The following is a 21,599-nucleotide window of genomic DNA, read 5'->3' as shown; positions in this document are numbered from 1 at the left end:
GGGGTGGGGGGTGGGGGTGATATTCAGATATATAAAGACGGAACTACATCTGCACAACAATTTTACGTAATAAGGTATGTCACAGCAATTGATCAATAAGATAATAAAACCAGATTGAAGCCACTGGATGGACGTAAATACTCTCGATACCGAGGTGACCAACAATGCCCACGGGCCTCATTTTTATGGAGCGCTACCGGTTACGGTAACAAGTTATAAAAAATTCATTTTAACAACAACATATTTGGAAGATGAAACCATAAGAATTTTAATATTTCATTAAATATATAGTATATATATCATTAAATATATATACGCAAGTAAAGCAAAAATAAGTTCTTGTAAAAAAAAAATACTATATGTAGATACTACACAAAAATTAATGTTTTTTTCATCTTTATTGATGAATGATGAAATAATATGAACTGTTTAGTTTCTCCCCCTGCTAGTATTTGATCTCAACTTCCACGCTGAAAAGTCAATTCCAGGAAGCTGATCACATCTCCTCCAATCATTTCTAGAAATTTAAAATAAATAAATATTTTAATTCTCTTAAATATTTTATTCAAGCAACAGAACCATCAGCTGATATACAGCAGTTAAAATGTTAAAAACGCAGCCCAATGTTATCAACTTTAAGGTTCATAATTCCTCTGCTTACTCACGTAAAATGTTGCTTTAACTTTTGTTGTTTTAAAATTAAAAAAAAAAGACATTTCATCTTGACAAATCTATAACGGAACAATAGAAATTTATGTCATTAAGAGTTATCTCTCTTAGCAGAGTATCAATGAACCTTAACACCGTTTTGATATTATGGCCTGACATGATTGTTAGGACAGGATCTGATGCAAATACCCCTCCTGCCTTCATGACAGGTATTGGAATTAGTTAAAATTTTGTGTAGACATTAAATAGAGGTAGAACAAGAAGTCTGTGAGCGAATGCTCACTAGTAATACCCCCGCTCTGATGTGAATAATACGGTTACCCACTCATGTTAACAACGAATTCATACAAAAATGAATCCCACCATCTGGCATGCCTAAACAAAGATTGTGCTAAAATTTCAAACATCTTCGCTGAGTAGTTGCTAAGAAAACTGTGACGGAAATTTGGTACGGACAGACGCACGGATAAACAGGAAGTTGACATCGGATTCGAACAAAAATGAATCCGACCATATGGCATGCCTAAACAAAGATTGTGCTAAAATTTCAAGCATCTGCGCTGAGTAGTTGCTGAGAAAACTGCAACCAAAATTTGTTATGTATGGTACGGACAGACGCACGGATTAACAGGAAGTTGACATCGGATTTGAACAAAAATGTATCCCACCATATGGCATGCCTAAACAAAGATTGTGCTAAAATTTTAAGAACTGTGATGAATAGTTGGTGAGAAAACTGCGACGAAAATTTGTTACGGACAGACACACGAACACACAGACACACAAGGGTAAAACAGTATACCTCCCTCTCCTTCGGAGCGGGGGTATAATAAAGAATTAAACATTTGATAATTTGTCAATGTTTGAAATAAATATATTGATTTGAGTGCATACAACCTAAATGTAATATTAAAATATATCTTGAATTTCCAACCTAAGTGCAAGATTGTCATATACTGTTCTGATTTAAATACATGTACATGTATTTAAAAAAACCTGCATGTAAGAATATAAATTGATCATGAGTTGTCTCACTGATCGCATGGCCGAAGTTATGGATTGCATTCATATTAAAAATTTAAATCTAGAAAGAGTCGTCTCTCTTTGTATCCATTCTAGCGTAAAATGATACATGTAGATACAGAAAAAAAAATCAAACACAGCATTCAATCATTCTAGATCCACCCCAAATCTATATTCAAGTTTCCTAGCTTGTACTGAACCATTTCACTAAAATTTAACTCAATTTCTAGTTATAAGTATCTTGCAGCCAGACACAACTGGAACGTTAACTTCGTTGGCGGGAGTAAAATTGAACCGATCATGACATTTCTACGATGGTTTAAAATCAGATTTTCACTTTGTAGTCATCATAAAATTTCAATTCAGAAAGAGATAATTTTGAGGGACAATACCTTGGAGTGGGAACATGGAAGACGTCCGGTTGAATTGGATCCACACCGAAGTTATCACACAGAATTTTAGACAGCTTGACTTTACGGATTTCTCGCAATTGAGCTGAAATTCAAAATAGCAATATTAATTTCTTATTTTATCACTCAGCATTAGAAGCAATGGTTTTATTAAATACAGCGTAGTGGTATACAATTTTCATTCTTAATATTGCATTTCAATTTGTATAACAAAGTGGAATTCTGAAAAAACGACCACGTTAATTAATCAGATATTGATGGAACAAACTCGAATATCAGCTTGGTATTTTACTATAACTTCATAACCACCGTATCCATATAACAGATATAAGTGCATGCAAACACACATGCTAACACAACTCATTGGTAAATGGTAAAGGCGAGTTTTGAATCGATAGCCTAATTAGCCTTTTCCTTTGCTTGCTTTTTAAGGTTAACCATCCCTCTGCTCATCATAACTAACATAAAATTTTTCCATAATTGCGCTTATCGTTATCAAAAAGAAACCTTATTTACAATTAAAATGTACTCAACTTCAGCATACCTTGCAGGGCAAATTTTGTAAGAAATGGCTTGTTAATATGCCAAGTTTATAAAGGAATAGTAGTCATTTATACCATTTAGACTTATCTCCCTTATTAGAGAATCAATGAACCTTCATCTATACTTTTGTAACATTACGTTGAAACTAGGTTTTAAAGAAGAATCTATGTCTGAAACATACCACTATGGCTATGAAAGATGATCTCTTATATACTTCAAATTTCACATATCTTACCTCCAGTGAAACCTTCCTTTCCTTGGCTTTCGTACCAGTATCTGTCACCGTCTTTCAGATCTTTGAACTGGTTTCCAATAATACACGAGAACAGGGGCCCGACACTAGCTCCTTTGACTGGTTTCTCTACCATTCCACCAGCATAAACGTCAATATCGTCTACTTCACTGTTGGAGAGATTAGTTGAAAACAGATTTTTTTTTATTGCTAGTAAAAATTATTTTTTGAGTGAAATTATTGCATCACATCATTGGAAGAATTTTGGACGCCGACTTATCGACTTCTCCTTAAAGTAATTTTCTTTGGTCGTAAAATTCAGGAAGTTTTTACTCCCAACAACAAATAATCTTTGTCAATTCATATTGAATAACATTAGAATAAGTTTTTTAGAAGAAAAGAAAGAAAGAAAACCAATATATTCTTGTGCACATTGCCGTTCCTTTGAATTTATCAATCTTTTAAGATAGCAGTAACACAGGCAGATATACGTAAAATGGTTTGGGACCAAATTGGATGTAAAAAAAATCTTTAATTAAAATGTTACAAGGTTGTCAACTAATAAGGAAAAAATATCTTGTGCCTAGGGGAGGGGGGGGGGTACAAAAAATGCAAATACAATTTAATACATAATAAATTATTATGTATTAAATTGTATTTGCATTTTTTGTACCCCCCCCCCTCCCCTAGGCACAAGATATTTTTTCCCTATTAGTTGACAACCTTGTAACATTTCAATTAAAGATTTTTTTTTAGTAAGGTGTTAAAGAATTGTACAAAAATGCTTTATGTATAATACAAAACGTACTTTCACAATTTTTATTAGTTAGATACGATCGGATCTAGAATCGAGGACAAAAATGAATTCTAAGAATGTCTAAAAGGCGTAAAGAGTATACTTACACTGTATCAAAATAAAATTAATTGATCATTGAATGAATGTCCGATAGAATTAATTTGTAATTAATATTGTAAAGGGCTTAATTTCAGAATAAATGTGTAAATTACTTGATTATCTCGGGTTGTATGTAATCCTGAAGTTTATATTCATTATCGGGAAATTATTTAATTACCTAGGAAAATTGTCTGTGGAAATATTTGTTTACATTGTATCAAAGATTATAATCATATCTCTTATTAGGCAGATAATTGTAATCTATTACACGTACTGAAATTTGAACAGTATACCGTTACGACTATCTTGCCTTTTGTAAGACGACTGGTTCCTCAGTTGGAGCTACTATAAATACACGTTTCATTTGTTAAAATTATACTTTTCTACATTTAAATCAATTATTTATTTCAAACATTGACAAATATCAAATGGAATTTCTTATTGCACACCTACAAAAGTCTTCATACAATTTTACTTCCAATATAAGAATACCTACGCTAAACCTTTCATGAGAGTAGGGTGATGCATATTTAAAATAAAACAGATTTATTTATTTTATCGAATATTCGAATATATTCGAATACTTTCATTGAATATTCGAATATGAATTATTGACAAAATTGACATCCCTAATAATAATCGACAAACTAAGCTTTCAATTTTTTAAGGGTTGATTAATCCTTATTTTCTTCGATTTTACGAGACATTTTCCTAAAATACCTACAAGTAAGTGCATACCCTTGTAGATTCTTTTTTGGAAAAAAGAAGTTCCTTACTTAAATCCACTCATGTATGAATATTTACATATCAAATTTCTTTGTCCAATTAAGATAAAACTACAAATGATAAAAAAATTGATCTCTTCATAAGGCTATTGGTTCATCGAAAGGCGTGGTTAAAAAAAATATGCCTTCAGAAAAATACATTGCTTCTGGAATCACGTTTATACATTTACCAATTTCAGATGAATAAGTATATATGACTGTGTTCCTTCAAAATCATCTTTCTTTCTGTTACTAGTATTTGACTTACCTATACAAATCTGCAAATATTACTCTGTTCTCTTCGCTAATGTCTGGTAAATCACTGAAAGAGGTACCAACAGGAAGTCCACACCACCTCCGCCAGGAGTTATACGGCGGAAGTCCATGATCGCGACCTCTCTGAAGGTTTAATGCACCAAGGTCAAAACTGTTACCATTTGCGTCCTCGAACAAACGATCCCGAACCGCTGGTTCAAACTGACTGATAAATTAACAATAATAGTTCAATTAAAGTATGTAAGATAAAAAGTATTTTAAACATAAACTATTGATATATTATGTCTTTCTGGAAAGTATCAAACACATAACATGTTATTATTCGGAAACCTACCCGTCCGCTTTCATTCCATTGGAAGTAACGATAAATCGCGTTAGATCGTCCACCCTTTTACCGTTCTGTGTGACTAACATTTGCGGATCAAGAAATGTAGATTCCATGGGGGTAGCTTGAACACGAGTCATGTAGTCACGGAGAACATATGCCAGTGTTGGTGGAATCTACAAGGAATTAAAAATCGTCAAATTTTGGTACAATTAGTTGTAGAAGTCGAATATTTAATTAATTAAAATTGCAGTGGAGAAAGAGAAAGAGAGGGCAACAGGCAGAATTAAGAAAACAACAGAACAGAGAAAACGACAAACCTGTAGAGGATAAAGTTAGATATTAAGTTTACTAATCACATTTATTCGAGTGCGCGAAATAATACTGCTCGCGATTATATCTTTCACTCAGTAAAGCTATAAATCTCCTTTGAATTTTTTTTTAACCGCGAATGAGTTTTCAATAGACCATTTGTCGATTATAATCTTGTGTTCATTTTGCAATTAATTATAAATAACGTACATATTGTATTTTAAAATACAAAGCGACTTTTTGCTATTATTTTTAAAGCTTCTGGCGATTATCAATAATATTTCCGAAATCAAAACGAGATTCACTCACCTGCGAATGTCCAAATCTAAATGCGGCTGCATTGAAAACGTTTTTGGCGGCCGGGTTTAGACTGTCATTATAGCTATTGCTAAAACCCCTCCTTTTTAACTTAAGGTTAAATTTAACGAGATCACTTTCTGCAAGAGTGGCAGGTATATATTCTCCGTAGGTAATTTGTTGTAGAAGAGCTCCTATAATTTTCCTGGCTTCTTGATATACTTTTGATGGTCCCCAGTCAGGCCTTACTTTACGAAGTTCCTCTGCTATTCTATTGTGTTCACGTACGAACACCAAATGAGCCCCTCCCAGTGACGGAACAACATTTACACGATGATCACCTACATTGAAAACGTTCAATTTTAACAGAAATGTTTCAAATATGTTCAGATTAAACAGTATATATGATCAGAATGCTCAGAACTTTGCAGGTATACATTTCATTAAAAATAAGCAAGAACTGGGTACTTAAAGACCGTGATGATTCCAAAAATATCAGCCATCCATATACCGGTACATGTAACACTTAACTTTCCATTATAATAAAATAAGCTTATCTGTACATTTACATATGAATTGATTGGATTCACTTTGAATATATGCAAAATTGTGATCTCTGGTATGATATTTAACCTTACTAACCAGCAAGTTGACACTGAGTTAATGTGTTACTTGGCCTACAAGTTCCTCCTATCGGTAACATGTTCCCCTCTGACGTCATCATACTTCCTGTAAATCAAAGGCAACAAGTGAGTGACTGAATAACATTTTTAAATCTACATGTATTATTTTCTACTATGAAAGCACATATATTGATTCTTTTGAGTATCCTCGGGATTTTTGCTGAAAATAAATCGTTTTAATTGAAGTTTCATTTGACCAGCATTCAAAGCCACTAAGCAATGTAATCATTAACATACAAAAATTATAACGACTGTTACTTATATAAAACTCGAGCTCGTTAAAAGCTCTATTTGACCCGTTTATTAACGGGCACAAAAATTAATAGTATATGCTTCCATTCTACATTCAACTGCATAAAAAACTATCTGTTTTTCCATGGTTTTAAGGAATATCTATTTGGTGATGTATATTCAAAAATAATGACTTTGTCATGATACAATATTTATATTTCAGCACTCAGTAATTTTTTTAAATTCAGTATATGTTTTTGACACAAGCAATGCTATTCTCAAAATGATTATTACGAATAGCAATGGAATACAAAATTGTCAATCGGTTAACGCATTCTTTGTTATAGTCAATCTAATATCTTATACGTCATAATACTTCGCCATGTTGCTTTTTGACGTCATAATACTTCGCCATGTTGCAGTGATGATATTGTGACATCATAATCATGCTTAGCGTCACAATTATTTAACAATTTGAGAGGAGACAAACATCGTTCACAAAAAATGAGGATCGATCATATGTTTTTGGGGATGTCTCTAGCTGTTCCGTTCACTTCATGTGCACCTGTGACACTGTCTAATTACGAAGCTACCAACGTCCAACTAAAATCCATATATGATTTTAGATTAGAAGATTTCGGTTTTGAAAAAATACAGGACGTTGGTAATAACGGACTTGAGGAAAGGGTGGCTCTACTCCAACCGCACAACAATAGCTATAGCGATGTCGACGTCATGAAATCTCCCAACATTTCTTTATGGAAGGTGTTTTTAATCATAGGAACAGTACTTTTCTTCCTCGTTATCGGTGGAGTGAAAATTCTAAAAGCCAGAAAATCCCGCAGAGTGACCAGAGACAGGGAAATTCTTGCTATGGAATATTTAAATGAATGTAAACAGGCGAGCTACTTCAGTGTTTCAAGAATCAAGCAAAGGAAGGCAGTCACATTTGTATTGGAATCAGAATGCCAAATTGAGGATATAGAAGAGTGTCCCGGACTGTACGGAATGGCCTTAGAAAGACAAGACCCTGGGGAGGAGGAAATTATATTCAACAACCCATTGTTTGTCGAGGAGTAGAATGATACACAAGATATATGCGGAATTTCCCAACATTTCAAACAGGAAAAACATAGGTGATTTCAGATTGCAAAGCCCACCTCGACGAATGTTTTATCTATAAGAAAGACAAATTTTATGGATAGTGTACATTCCCAATTCAATATCCATGCAAGTTTGGTTTCTGTAGGTGGAATATACCTGCTCCAATTAAAACCTAACTCACTCGAAAAATGTAAATCAGATCCAGCATACGAAGCAAGTCTGGCAGTGTTCATCTCTACATGGCCATCCATGCATGTTCATTCTTGACAAGCTCAATAGTTAATTGGGAACAGGGCTACTCATGTGTGGCAATATGATATATTCATATGAAAAGTTGATTAAATTTTTTGTGAAACTGAGTAACAATAAATGTTTACATTTGCAATTGTTTTCTCTTCATATAAAACACACGTTAATTTCTCACATCATAAAACTTTCGACGTAATTTCTCAGTCACGTCAAAAAGGGTCAAAGCGCGTTCAATGGTTCTCTTAGGCTATGCCTCTGAGTTATGAAAAATAAAACATTTCGTGCGTTAAAGATTATAATCACGCGAGAATATATAAATTAGTCACACATTGTAAATACATAATTATAACTATCATTTTAAAACATCTATCAAATCGTCTCGATCACGTGACAAACCTTTATTTATATCCCAAAGAAGTTTTTAAAATACTCAATGTATATTAAAAGGATAGAACAGAATTCACGTAACTGATATCATATAGGAAGCCAGCCATTTTGCACCTTAAACATTTTTGAAGAGTTAACTGCTCTTGATGAAAAGAAGAAAATTTTTAATTTTTTCAAAATATCTGTGGTAAATGATTCATTTATTTTCCTATTTTAGTTAAGAGATAGCTTATGCATATTTTCATCAAGAGATTTGTATGAAGTTCAAATTACTTTCACAATATCTTAATACATGTAACACGTGTGCTTCTCATATACATGTACTTAAAAGTAAAATTCAAGGTGCAATCAATTGGACAATAATCAAAATCGTGTAAATTCCTTTGGTGGAGTATATTTTTATTTAATAACACCTTCAAAATGCTACCATGATTAAAAATATTGGACCATCCATTTATTTGGTAAAAAATATGATCGTTATACATTGAATACTTGAAAATGTTACTTATCTCTTACATACCGGTAATTATCAGATTTTTTTTATTACTAGTTATAAATGGTTGATGTAATAAAAATCAATATTAGAACATTACAGATCCAAATTAATTATTAATCATCATAAATGTTGCATGCACGCATACTACAACCTATTCTGTAAATAAACAATTTCTCATATACTACATAATTGTGTTGTAAAATTTTGGAGGTTGAGTCAGAATTACGAAGTGATATTATAATGGATTGTATGTCTACTTCTACATTATTATTTATAGCTTACCTGTACTTGTATCTGCGAGATCAAGCCAAGCCTTTCTTGAATCGCCATATACAACCCCTCCATCAATAAAAGACGTTATCTGGTTAATATTTTCCCTCGCACCTGTTTTAGTAAAAAACGTATAAAATTATAATTATTCTTTGAATTATAATTAGCGATGCATTGAAATATGAACGTGAAAATCATGTTTATGTTTTAAGAAATATTTCTTAAAAATTGAAACCTGGCTGGCAGCCATCAAATGGAGGTGCGGGTGCGGATCTAACAAAATTCATACAGCCCGTAGTAAAATGAGGATCATCCGCCGGAATTGAGATGGGAAAACAATCTTCTCTATGGAACGAAACAAACATAACACACATTAAATATATCATTATGTCCATCTATATTGGACATTTTTCAGATAATAATCTCACAGCATGAACTGATTTAAGATTTTTTTTGTGTGTTAATTCTCTCGATAATTGTCAAAAAGCCCATGGACCACAATGTGCTCACTCGAATCTCCCTGGTCCTGGAGTTTTAGAGAAGATTTTAAAAAGTTTCCCCCTCTTTTGTCTATAAATTTAGATTATTTCTTTTTCAACATTTTTGCTTAATTTATACTGGAAAACATGTTTATAATTTCATTCATTACCGATGTATTTTCCACATTTAAATGCTTTTTTTCCCTTGTCTAATCCACCTTACGTCAAATAGCATTGTGTTTCTGGCTGTGACAGAATCAGTTATGAAATCAAACTATTCTGCCACGACCTTACAATGTAAATCATGTACCTAACTTAGAAAATGTCCAACAAGATCAACAGGTGCCTGGTTGTTGTCCTGTCGGAGGATAAAGTAACATTTTACTTGCAGGTCCTTATTATGATAGAAAAATACTAACATTTGTAAAATCTAACGAAACTTTTCAGATGACATCAACACCGAAAAATTGCACCTGCCATATGTTCTGACAAAGTCAATCTGGTTCCGCCTCCACACCTATGGGGGGGGGGGGGTTGACTACAATGACTGTGGAAACGGTCTAACAAATGTCTCAGCGTCTCGTCACTATAGTGTTCTATAGGACTATAGGGGAGTTAATGAAATTTTAACTGTCAAGTGTATACATACCTTTTTTCTACTTCATCTCCACAACATGTGATTGGAGCTCCATCAATTCCTGTCATAAAGGAGATTATTTATTTATAGCAAATCATGTAACTAAACCAAAGATTCGTTTTTTTTTTAAATTTATATTACATTTATATGCAATCTAAGGCAAAGAAAGAGGCAATGAGAATACATTGTTACTTATATATATAACCCAAAATGACTAATTATATACATCAGTGTATAATTTCTTTTACCTTGTGTTACAGGTGTAGATACTATATCGTGGTCAATAAACTGACCCCACACCATCACCATAAGGGTCTGGGTGTAGTCAGTCTCGGTGCAATTCCCAGCCACTCGAAATAGCTTATTACTGACCAATCGAGTGCTGGGAAGAGGGCTTCCATCTTTACTAGTTCTTCGTGGAGAAGTGATTCCTTAAAATAGAAATATATTTAAGGTTCATTGTCTCTCTGAAAAGAAAGATAACTCTCATTGGGGTAAATAACTTTAACCCTTGATAAAATTGCCCAGTTAAAATGTCGTTTCTGTGAATGTTTGCCCCACGAGGTTATGTTGAAATTGTGTGCATTTTAATTGTAAATTAGATTCCTTGGAAAACATTAAGTGATAAAGTACAGTTTTTATACAAGTGAACAGAGTCTGAGAGACTTTGAAACTAATCACGTACATGTATCATTTGATTCTGGATACAGTATAAACCTTTTAAAATTGCAAATGATTTTTGTCTTTTAAAAAGATGCAGATTTACTCTAAATGATAAAAAATAATAATTTCAAAATGTACATACCATCGTCATACTCTGCAGGTAGGTAGCGCGGCTGTGGTGTAATGGCAGCGCCCCACTCTGGGTGATCAATATTATTGCATCCCCCGTCTACCGATCTGTAAGCGCTCTGTTTCGCTTTGTTACAGTTCTGTTGTTTTACATCCGGGCAAAATTCTGACTCGAATTCTTGTCGGAGCTCAGGGTGAGACGCCAATTCTTCTGTGGTCATACCAGTTCTGAAAGAGATAGTCAAATATGCATTCCAGAGTATAATTTACTTTATCCACAGTGTCTACATCCCTCCCCATTCAAAAAAGAAAAAAAAACTCATTTCTGCATACTTTTTTGTATTAATATGTCCATATCTACACAGATTTCTACTGATACGTTACAATAAGTGATTTCCAAAGACACATTCATTCAACAAATTATAAGTTTCGTATTTAAAGTTACATTGCAATAATTGAGTATGCGTCGATCCAGTCAATAACTACTAAGGACTAAAAGTAAGTACTGAGTATTTTCCAGCTACATTAATAAAATCGTTTTATTATCAAATATCAACATCAATTCAAAGGCAACAACTGCTATTAAGGAGGCTTAAACACTGGTGAAAACATTGAACAAATTGTATAGTAATCTTATACTGTGTACTACAATGGTGAGTGCAAAAAAAAAAAAAGAGCAACGCGAGCGTTAGCGCTTTACGAAAATGTTAGCACATACCTTTGCGGTTATGAAATTGCATCTTTCAAACAATAATAAACTAAATAATGCTTATGTTTACATTTTACCCACTGCATTGTCCGTAGTTTTGATTTATATCTCAAAATTCTTGCCTTTTCTTTCAGGTATGTAACAATTATAGGAAGAGTTAATGAAAAAAAGGAGTCACGATAAAGTATACAGTTATATTATCTTGTTCAAATATAATAATAACTGCTAAGAATACTTTTAACTAATAAGCATAATGCTTTGTTATTCATTGTAGCTTTCATTGTATCCATCTTGCATCAAAGGGGAGATCACTCTAAGTGTAAAAAAAAATACCATGGAATTGGAACTCTTCAATGTGCAGTACAACTGCAGTGTTTGGAGCCTCCTTAATGATAAAAAAAAATTGTCTATAATAAAGATTTCTTCGACTTACTGCTCCACCAAGGTACGGGTAACTTCAATGGAAATAATCCCATTCAGGGATAACTTTTCGGCTTCTCTTTTTCTTTTGCTGATCATGTCCAGTTCATCCTTTGAAGAATCTCCTGCCTTGTCGACGCCTAGAGCGGACAAATAAGTCGTCTGATAATATCATTTCAGCAATAATTGTCATAGAACATCAGAATCTTCAATTGCTAATTTATTTTATATTATGATATTCAAGTATTTCACCTCTCTTGATCAATTCAAATTATTAAAGAATCAACCCTCTCTCCCATTAAAATAAATTTGGAAAACTGTTCTGCTATTAAATGTTATCATTTATTTCATTTTTAACCTTTTGGATGTATAAAAGGCAGATGAAAAGGGTAAAAACAATATGTATACTCCTTCCGGTCTTCTTGGTTAATACCGGTAATATATACAGGCCCGTAGGAAGGAATTTTAGTCTGAGGGGGCACAAGCTTAAATTAGCTTTATTTTCTAATGTGTAGTATGCACTGACCAATTTTTGAAGGGGACACAACTGTATTTAAGTTGTTTTCTATAATTGAAGTATATACTGGCAAAATCATTTGGGGTGCCCCCGGTTCCAGGGGCGAATCCAGGATTCCCCCCTCCCGGGGGAGGGGGCACAGAACTGTAACAAATGTTAGACCCGGAAATTTTTTTGGCAAGGAAAAAAATAAACAATTTACCCAACTTGTCGAAAACTGAAATTCTGGGGGGGGGGGGCTCTCCTTACCGTTTTAACAGGGGTTCGTGTTTCATAGGGGAGTCCAAGGTCATATTTTTGTTACTTTTACAAAGAAATTTAGTAGCTCTAAAAATTCCAAGAGGGTTCCGGACCACCACCCCCACCCCACCCCCACCCCCGAACCCCTCTAGATCTGCTCATGGGTTCCTGCAGGTCTGATGTGGAATTTTGTTGAAAATGATGAGTTCAAGTCAATCTCTTGGGAGAAGTAGATGAGGTGTAAACGCAGTCACTTACAAAAATCTTTACGTATATATAGTTCATGCCGCTAGCTATGGCTATAGTAATCATCAGCATTTGATACCATCAACACGGAATTCTTTCATTTCGTTTGTACATGTATAATATGTATAATATTAAACCCAATACCCAGGTGTTTAGATAGGTTAAAGGCACGAATGAGTTAAGTGTTTTAGAAAATGGTTGTTCTTTAAATCTAAAATAATGTCAGATGTTGTAAACTGAAAGTAAAGAGGAGTGGCACAAACGTTTTAAACTTCAAAAAGGATAGTTCATGAGAGAGGACCTTTGTCTTTAAATTTACGCAGCTCTTTCCTGTACTCTTTTAAGGTCTTCTCTCCAGCTTTGATGGCTTTTTTCACATAATCTCGAACCTCATCGCTTGTGAGAGCATTATTTGTATCCGGTAGCGTGGACAGGAAAACTGCCAGAAGGCATAAAATAGACGAAATATGTCCGAAATCTGAAAAGTAGAAAAACACAACGATTTCAATGGTATCGTTGACAAAATATGAAATATCTATAGTTATAAAGTTTCAGTATTACAACTACTACAACGTATATAACCAATCCTCCAGTCTTGTACTTATTTGATCTTGACAGACATCATGAAAACGAATCAATCGGCATTACAATGTGTGTTTGAATATAAAATATAAAGGCCTCCTTCCCGAGATTGAAAAAAAAATACTTTGAAAACGTTTCACAAGCTTTAAGGAAATTGTAAAGTTTTCATAGGCTTCAACATGACGAAAACCATTTTGTATTTTTATTTGTGATACTTAAAAAAAACAAAAACAAAAAACAACCCCCCACCCCCATCCCCAACAAAATCATAGGTGATATTTAGTATTTGCATTGCATACGACTATTTGATGAAATTAAAAAATATAATTATAGCAATCCTGAAACAAAACAAAATTTTTAATCTCGATCGACATCAGCTGAATTGCATTCACGATTAAGCGGATGTAAAAAAATTGTAAGCTTCCACATGACGAAAACCATTTTTTTTTTTGGTGATACTTTTTTTTTTAAACAAAATTTATCTTTAAAAAAGTTATATAACTACCCTGTGAAAACGAGAATCGCAAACACGAAAACCCGCATTACAATATGTATTGAATTGGACATATTTTATTGTAATAAATACATGTATATACAATGGGATTGGGCACAAGTTCTTAAAACTTATTTAATATACTCGTAGAATATGTGTTTTGTAAAAAGATTTGTTATCTCTAAAATACAAACTACTTTGTTTAATACAGACAGACAGTCGCGCATGTAATAGATTCTTCTAAGTCTTGTTACGAGTTGTTTTTCATGTTTTTTTTTCTGTCAAAAGAACAAACAATAGTCATTGGTGAAAGATTTTCATCCGATTAAATGCGTCAGTTGTTGATTTTAATTCAAAATCAAATTTCCTTTGGGACAAAGATAACTTTTAAACGTACTTGTCACAGCTAAATCTCACCTAGACATAAATTAATGTAACATTAAAAGGTGGAAAATCCATGTTTTGTTATCCGTTTGGACATTTTTACATCAAAGTCACTGAAGTAAGTGATATAGATAGGATTATCTTTTTCTTAAATCAGTTTTTAATCTATGTGACGTATGTGGGGTCTTTTCACTATAACGGTTCAGTGGTCAATCATACAACTCATCGGATTTGTTTCACCTATGGTTCACTTGACCGGGCTGTTATTGAAATTTCCTTTCCACAACCAATTTAGATTACTTGATATGAATTGTCTACCTTCTTCATTCCATGATTTGATTTGATTTGAACATATTTTATTGTATAGTACCTCTCCTTGTTATACAAACAATGAATACAATATGATTGTCATAATAAATAAATTGAGATAATTTACAAAAATTTATGTTATACATGTAATACATGTATATATATATCTGAAAATTATAATTATATCATATTCATTCCATGTATCTTGGCACATGATGTATTTATTTTAAACAATCAGTATATACCCCCCCCCCCCCCCCCGCTGCGTCCAAAGCATTTTTTTTAAAAATAATTATACTGACATATTTAATTTATATGAAATTAAGCATATGATTATATGAAACAAAATTTTATTTCGTGAAGTTTGTTTGCGTAACTGTTTAAAAGCAACGTTGTTTAAAACCACTAGCTACAAACCAACTTTTTTTTCTTCAAAAATCATGAAAATAGATATCTAAAATATGTTTATGTAAGTAAAATAAGCAAGTTTAACCACATCGTTTTTAAATTTTATTCAGGACTTCTTGTCATGGTCATATAGAGTAATAAAAATTTATATAGATTTATAAGAGGAATGACAAAGAGGGAGCATTTTGAACATCAAAGAAAAATTACAATTTCTTAACATTTTAGGAAATTGATATTAATTGCATCATTTACAAGCAGAATAAATCGGAAATTCCATGCATCCATTTTTTGTTTGTAGCAAGTGTCCTGACAACCATCATTGATTAGGATTTCTTTTTTAATAGCTATATATTTTAGAGTTTTTGTGCATTTCACATAAAATTAATCAAGCTATTATACGGCTAAATGGCTTATTCAAGCTGAATCTGTTCTTTGCTTTTCAATATACATCACTTGCACATTCATGCATACGCAAGGCAAGGAATGGTCCAAAAATGTATATTAATTATAGTTTTTTGGATCTTAATTATGTCGTTGAATGGAGGATTGGCGATCGAGTTATCAGTAAACTGGCACTGCGAGCCGGAGACCAGTGATCGAAGTGGACTAATGACGCCGTATTACCACAAACATAGTTACATGTATTTCTCTGGCATTATATTAAAAAAAAGGTGGTACTTGTACATGTACATCCAAAGATCTAACGATAGACTTTTCGATTAAAAAGAATTACTAACAATATGTAGTAAATGCTGCCCTCCGAATAGACTTACATATAGATGAAAGACAAGCGTGTGGGACTAGGGTAAGATGGACATAGAAATTTGGAATACATGAGCGTTTATGGAATCTTGAATACTGGGCATAGAGTGGCACCAATTAGCAAAAGTGAGAAGATGCCAGATGTTATTAAAGCTGTCAATTTTTGTTTAGATTTGATGATATAAACATCAACAGATCAATCAGAGATAATAATTAAAGATAATTTCATGTTGTTATATTTACATCCACTGAATATAAATCTCCTGTTATTTCTTAAGAAAACCATTGTCGTTTATCAGTCAGTAAACACCGCTAAGCATATCACCTCTACAGATTTATTGAGCAGTGGCTCTTCCATCAATGAAACGTACAATGATGTACATACATGTATCAATAACACAATATTATATCTACTTAATCCTACTTTAAATGATTATTTGTACAGATATAAATATAAACAATAAAATGTCTTTCTTTCTTTGTTAGTATGGGACTTAACCTTGCAGCTGTTGCAGAAAAAATTAAATAAACCGCTTACGCGGGTTATGCATTTTTCTGCAACAGCTGCAACATTAATTCCCGTACTAACAACAAAAGAAAGCATTTTATTGTTTAAATATATAACATTTTATTACGACTCGAGAGCGTTGACACTCTGTCCCTTTGAAGTTAACTGAATAAGAAGCATCAATAAACAATTGAAATATTTGCTTATCCTTTAACAATGAATAATTGAAGTTTTGAAATATCATCCAGCAACCCCCCCCCCCCCCCAAAAAAAAAAATCATAGGTGATATTTTGTATTTGCATTGCATACGAGTATTTGATGGAATTTAAAAATGTAGTTAGCCTGAAACAAAAACAGAATTTTTCATCTCGATCGATATAAGCTGAATTGCATTTATGATTAAGCGGATATAAAAATGTTCTTTGCATTAATGGAGATGTACTTTTATCTACTGATTTCATTTCACACATTGTTTTCATTTTTTGTGCAAGGAGATGGGTGAACATAGCGTGCAGAAAGCCTATAGCTTCAGATATATAAAAATCATGTTTAATTTGTGAATTAAGTATTTAGAGATTAGTTCTCATTATTGAAATTTATGAAACTATGATAAACAAAGCTTTTCTGAGGAAAATTTTCTTGGGTAATTTATTCTTTTATTAAAATATAATATGGTATTCGTGGGGTTCGAACCCTAGCAATAAAAATCCTGAGTTTCATTTTCTTTCGAGACTAGCACATTAACCACAAGATTACACAGGTCCTGATGAATAGTGGCATTTAAATCCGGTTTGTGGTATGAACTTAATGGACTTCAAGTATTTCTCGGAAAGATGCGATTGTTATGTCATAAAAGTATATTTTTAAGGTAAAGTGGGTCCTTGCTCCATATTTTATAACCAAAAATGTATATTTTTATGCGAACTTTGAGGATTAACTTTCAAAAAAATGGAGCGAAGACCCACTCATATCGAAAAATAGTGTTATAGTATGAGAAAATGACTCTTTTTGCCCTCTTTAGTGTGTGCATAATATTTCATAGGCAAATAATTTCAATCTTTGAGAGATTTTTGCAAATTGTAGATATTTGACATAAAGTATATTTTAATGTTAGATGAAATTTCAAGGAAACTTTTGATATATTTGAGATTCATTTTTTCGCCTTCATGTTTGTCACACTATAGGCTTTTCGCTCGTCATGTTCACCCATCTTCTTTGAGCGCATTCCTATTTCTCTGCAATTTTGAGCTTTTTGCCATGTTGTCAGTTAAGACATACATGTACTCTCGCAGTAATTACATTTTTAATTATAGTGACGTGTATAATTACATGCATTACTTTTACTTTCATTTTACAAATAAGCATCGCACATGTATGTGATTTGAAAATATTATATAATGAAGTATAAATGGATTGCCTATATAAGACCTCTCCACAAGGTTCATTTAAATTATACATAATACTACATATTGTTAACAGGTTCATATCATCAACAAGTTGTAGTTAAGTGACACAAAATTGATTGGAAATTAAGCAGGAAAAAAGAAGAAAAAAAAAGTTGTGAATGATACCGGCTTTATGAGAAAAATGAGGGGAAAAGTAATAAGTGAGAAATAGAGAAAATTAAGAAAAATTATATAAAATTACATTAGTTCACATCATCTATGAAACCTCTTAGTTTGTAAAATATATTTATGAACACAATTTAACATTTTTTGCATAAGGCATATTAATATCACCAAATAACAAAAGATTTAGAGACACAGGATGTTGCAGGTCTATACTAGATACACGTATATGCAATTAAAAAGAATATTTCTTTGCTCGATATAACATTGACACTCAAAGAAAAAATGATATGCATTTTCAATATGAAAACCACAGTTTTCACATTGGGAACTTTCACGTATAAAAAAGAATAAAAAGAAAGTCCATTCCCAAACTTCCACGTTTTTTTCGGGGGGGGGGGGGGGGGGGTAAATCGCTTGCCTTTATAAATATACAGAAGATGTAAATGTATATGACTTTCTTTGCCATTGTAACAGGGGTCCGTGTTTTCTAGCTAGAGGGATTCCATGGGTTTACTATATCAATAACTCTAAAAATCTCGAGGGGACCGCATCGAATGCCCCCTTTCCTTTTCCGCGCATGTTTATGATGGAATAGGAAATAGCAACTACATGTTAATTAGGAAATTTTTATAAGCATGTCTGCTGTTTTCTTGGTAATGTGCCGTAGAACCATACCAAGTGTACATTCAAGTATAATAAAATCCTTATTTTTGCCTATAATTTATCAGAAATATTATGATGTACTTAAATATGATAAATAAACATTTGCTGAAAATTTCAGCTCAGTACGTGCGTTATTTTTCTAGAAGAACGCGATGTTCACGATTTTACCGGACAACCCTCGTAGTTGTGTAGATACTTAAAAATAATTTTTTCTAATAATTTGCAAACAACAGATGTTACTGATATTGGTCAATAGTTATTGCCATCATCTGCATTTCTTTTATTTTTATAAACTGGTGTAACTTGAGCAATTTCTAAATGTTAGGAAGTATTCTATTGCTAAGTGATATATTAATATTAATAATTTCGTCAGAGGCTTATGGATTATTTGTGCAGTATGTTTTAAAATTGTAGGTGAAACACCATCAGGACCTGATGGCTTACATATATTAATGATTTGTAACTGATCTAATACTTCGTTATCTGTAAATCTAAATGTTTCTATATGGTGTATAAGGGGTGGGGTGGGGTCTGGACCCTGGGGTGGTAAATCAGGTTGATTATAAATGCAGGGAATGTTTGTAAAGAATTTGTTTAAGGCATAAGGTTTGTCTATAGGATCGAGGAAATAATGTTTGACCATACACCTTAAGAGGAGGTGTTGGTTTGTGTTAATTTGGATAATGATTTCACAATTCTCCATCATTTACCAAGTGGTACTAGTATTGTTTTATTTATTTGTGCTGTTAATTTTTTATCATAATTCTGCCTAGAAATTCTAATTTTATCTATGACTTGATTGCTTAGGTATCTATACTTTTCCCGGTGAAGTGGAGTTTTTGTTTTTACATCTTTGTGATGGATTCTTTTAATTTCCCCCCTCATCAAAATTCTAACTGTGGTATTCATAAATATTTTGTCCCTTGGTCTTATTGTAACTACTTTTTAGGGGTGTGTTTATTTTTATGCCTTTAGTTAATAATTCTGTAAATTTTTAATATATTTCATCTACGTCATTAATATTAAAGACTTCTAAGTCCCATGCAATAATATTTCGTACATCAAACCGTATATACAACACCAACCCATCAGACTTATGTCACCTTAAGCTATATATATATATATATATATATATATATATATATATATATATATATATATATATATATATATATATATATATATATATATATATATATATATATATATAAACATACGTGTGATTTTTCTCAGTAGTCTTATATTAAAAGCATTATATGTGAAACTAGGTGTTTGACGTAATAAGTTTACTTATCAAATATTTGAATTGAGCAAATTAATTAATACTGTTATTTAAATTTGAACATTTTTTTCTCTCAAAATTATATATACAGGTCTTACAGTTAAGAACTCCCGATCACCTACCTGAGCTACACGTACATGTACATTTGTATGCAAGAGGCTGTAAACTTTTAATTTATTCAGAACAATTTTACAACGTTATGCAGTAATAATTTTGCTACAAACTTCCAACCCATGTTCTTTCTTCTTTTTATAGCTTAAATACATGTAACTCTTGTATGGCTCATTAAAATGGTTGGATTAAATATTAAAAGGCATAATTTGAAGAAATGAGGATAAAAGTATATGGGGGAAAGTGTAAAGATACGAGATTCATTGACTAACGACTATATGGTTGTACAACAAAATAAACAAGCATTCTGAGAGTATTGCATTAGCAATACTAGTCCCCTACCGGCAAGTGTAATCTGGTTCCGTTCCCGTTAAAAATTGAAAATGCCATAATTCCGTCAAAAATTAATGAAGCGGGACGAAATGCAAACTTGATCTATAACTAATCAAGGTAAAGCCACATACCAAAAATCAGCTCAATATCTACAAGCGTTTAGAAGAAAATTGCGGAAAACCCGTAAAAATTGAAAAGGCCGTAATTCCGTCAAAAATCAATGAAGCGGAACGAAATGCAAACTTGATCTGTAACTCATCAAGATACACTTACATACCAAAAATCAGCTCAATATCTGCAAGCGTTTAGGAAAAAAGTGCGGAAAACCAAGTGGGACAGACTGACAGACAGACAGAGGGACAGACAGACAGACAGACGGACAGACAGACAGACAGACGGACGGACAGACGGACGGACAGACTCAGAGGAAACCTATAGTCCCCTCCGGTTTCACCGGTAGGGGACTAATAAACCCCACCACCACCCCATTACTACGTGCCTGCTTCACGAATAAAACTTTTCTGGAAAATGAGCTCTTTTCCAACAAAGGGTGAAAAATAATTTGCAAAAATTCGAATAGGATACAATATATTCAAAGAAACAACGTTACTTCAAATTTTCTAAATTCTATACAATGATACATATCTGCATGCATTGCAATATTTTATTAGAGTACAAAATTAACAGTTCTAAAACTATATCAAAATAGATAAAATAAAAGCTTTGATTAAAGCTATACTCTTTCATACTCACCCATGCCTCGTGCTATTTGCTTCGCTACTTCTTTCCTCTCTGAATATGCTCCCGAGAATCTTGGGTTTAAATAGCCGAGAACTAGTCAGGCTCGGACAAGCGTGTTCCACGCAATCGTGACCGATAATTCCAAACAAAACCGTTATGTATGTTTTGCTTTACGAGATATTTAATTTATAATTTAACTATAGTCAATAAGAAAGATTCTTATCTATAATACTTTAATAGTATTG

The 21,599-nt window shown here is 32.7% G+C and overlaps 1 protein-coding gene across 1 annotated transcript; it reads right to left on the bottom strand.

Annotated features, from left to right (window-relative positions):
* Positions 1-379: 379 nt before the first annotated feature.
* On the bottom strand, positions 380-21,391 carry LOC133195767 (thyroid peroxidase-like). The gene is made up of 15 exons (XM_061331696.1): positions 21,367-21,391; positions 13,508-13,684; positions 12,217-12,343; positions 11,088-11,302; positions 10,531-10,713; positions 10,295-10,343; positions 9,402-9,511; positions 9,179-9,280; positions 6,389-6,475; positions 5,759-6,087; positions 5,147-5,313; positions 4,805-5,017; positions 2,881-3,047; positions 2,085-2,187; positions 380-517 (listed from the first exon to the last, which is right to left on the bottom strand). Exons 1-15 carry the CDS (start codon positions 21,368-21,370, stop codon positions 430-432), a joined length of 2,121 nt encoding a protein of 706 aa, XP_061187680.1. The 5' UTR covers positions 21,371-21,391; the 3' UTR covers positions 380-429.
* Between the last annotated feature and the right edge of the window lie 208 nt (positions 21,392-21,599).

The sequence above is a fragment of the Saccostrea echinata genome, unplaced genomic scaffold, assembly GCF_033153115.1.
Source record: "Saccostrea echinata isolate AGI-Se365-2 ecotype Australia unplaced genomic scaffold, CSIRO_AGI_Sech_v1 ptg000029l, whole genome shotgun sequence".
Lineage (NCBI taxonomy): Eukaryota > Metazoa > Mollusca > Bivalvia > Ostreida > Ostreidae > Saccostrea > Saccostrea echinata.
Note: the sequence above shows the minus strand (reverse complement) of the source record. Positions and strands in the feature narration are given on the sequence as shown.

Coding starts and splice junctions, on each gene's coding strand:
- LOC133195767 (XM_061331696.1), bottom strand. Junction 10,714..11,087: donor ACCTGCAGAGTATGACGATG/GTATGTACATTT, acceptor TTCTATTTTAAG/GAATCACTTCTCCACGAAGA. Junction 6,088..6,388: donor AACTCAGTGTCAACTTGCTG/GTTAGTAAGGTT, acceptor TTTTCAATGTAG/GTGATCATCGTGTAAATGTT.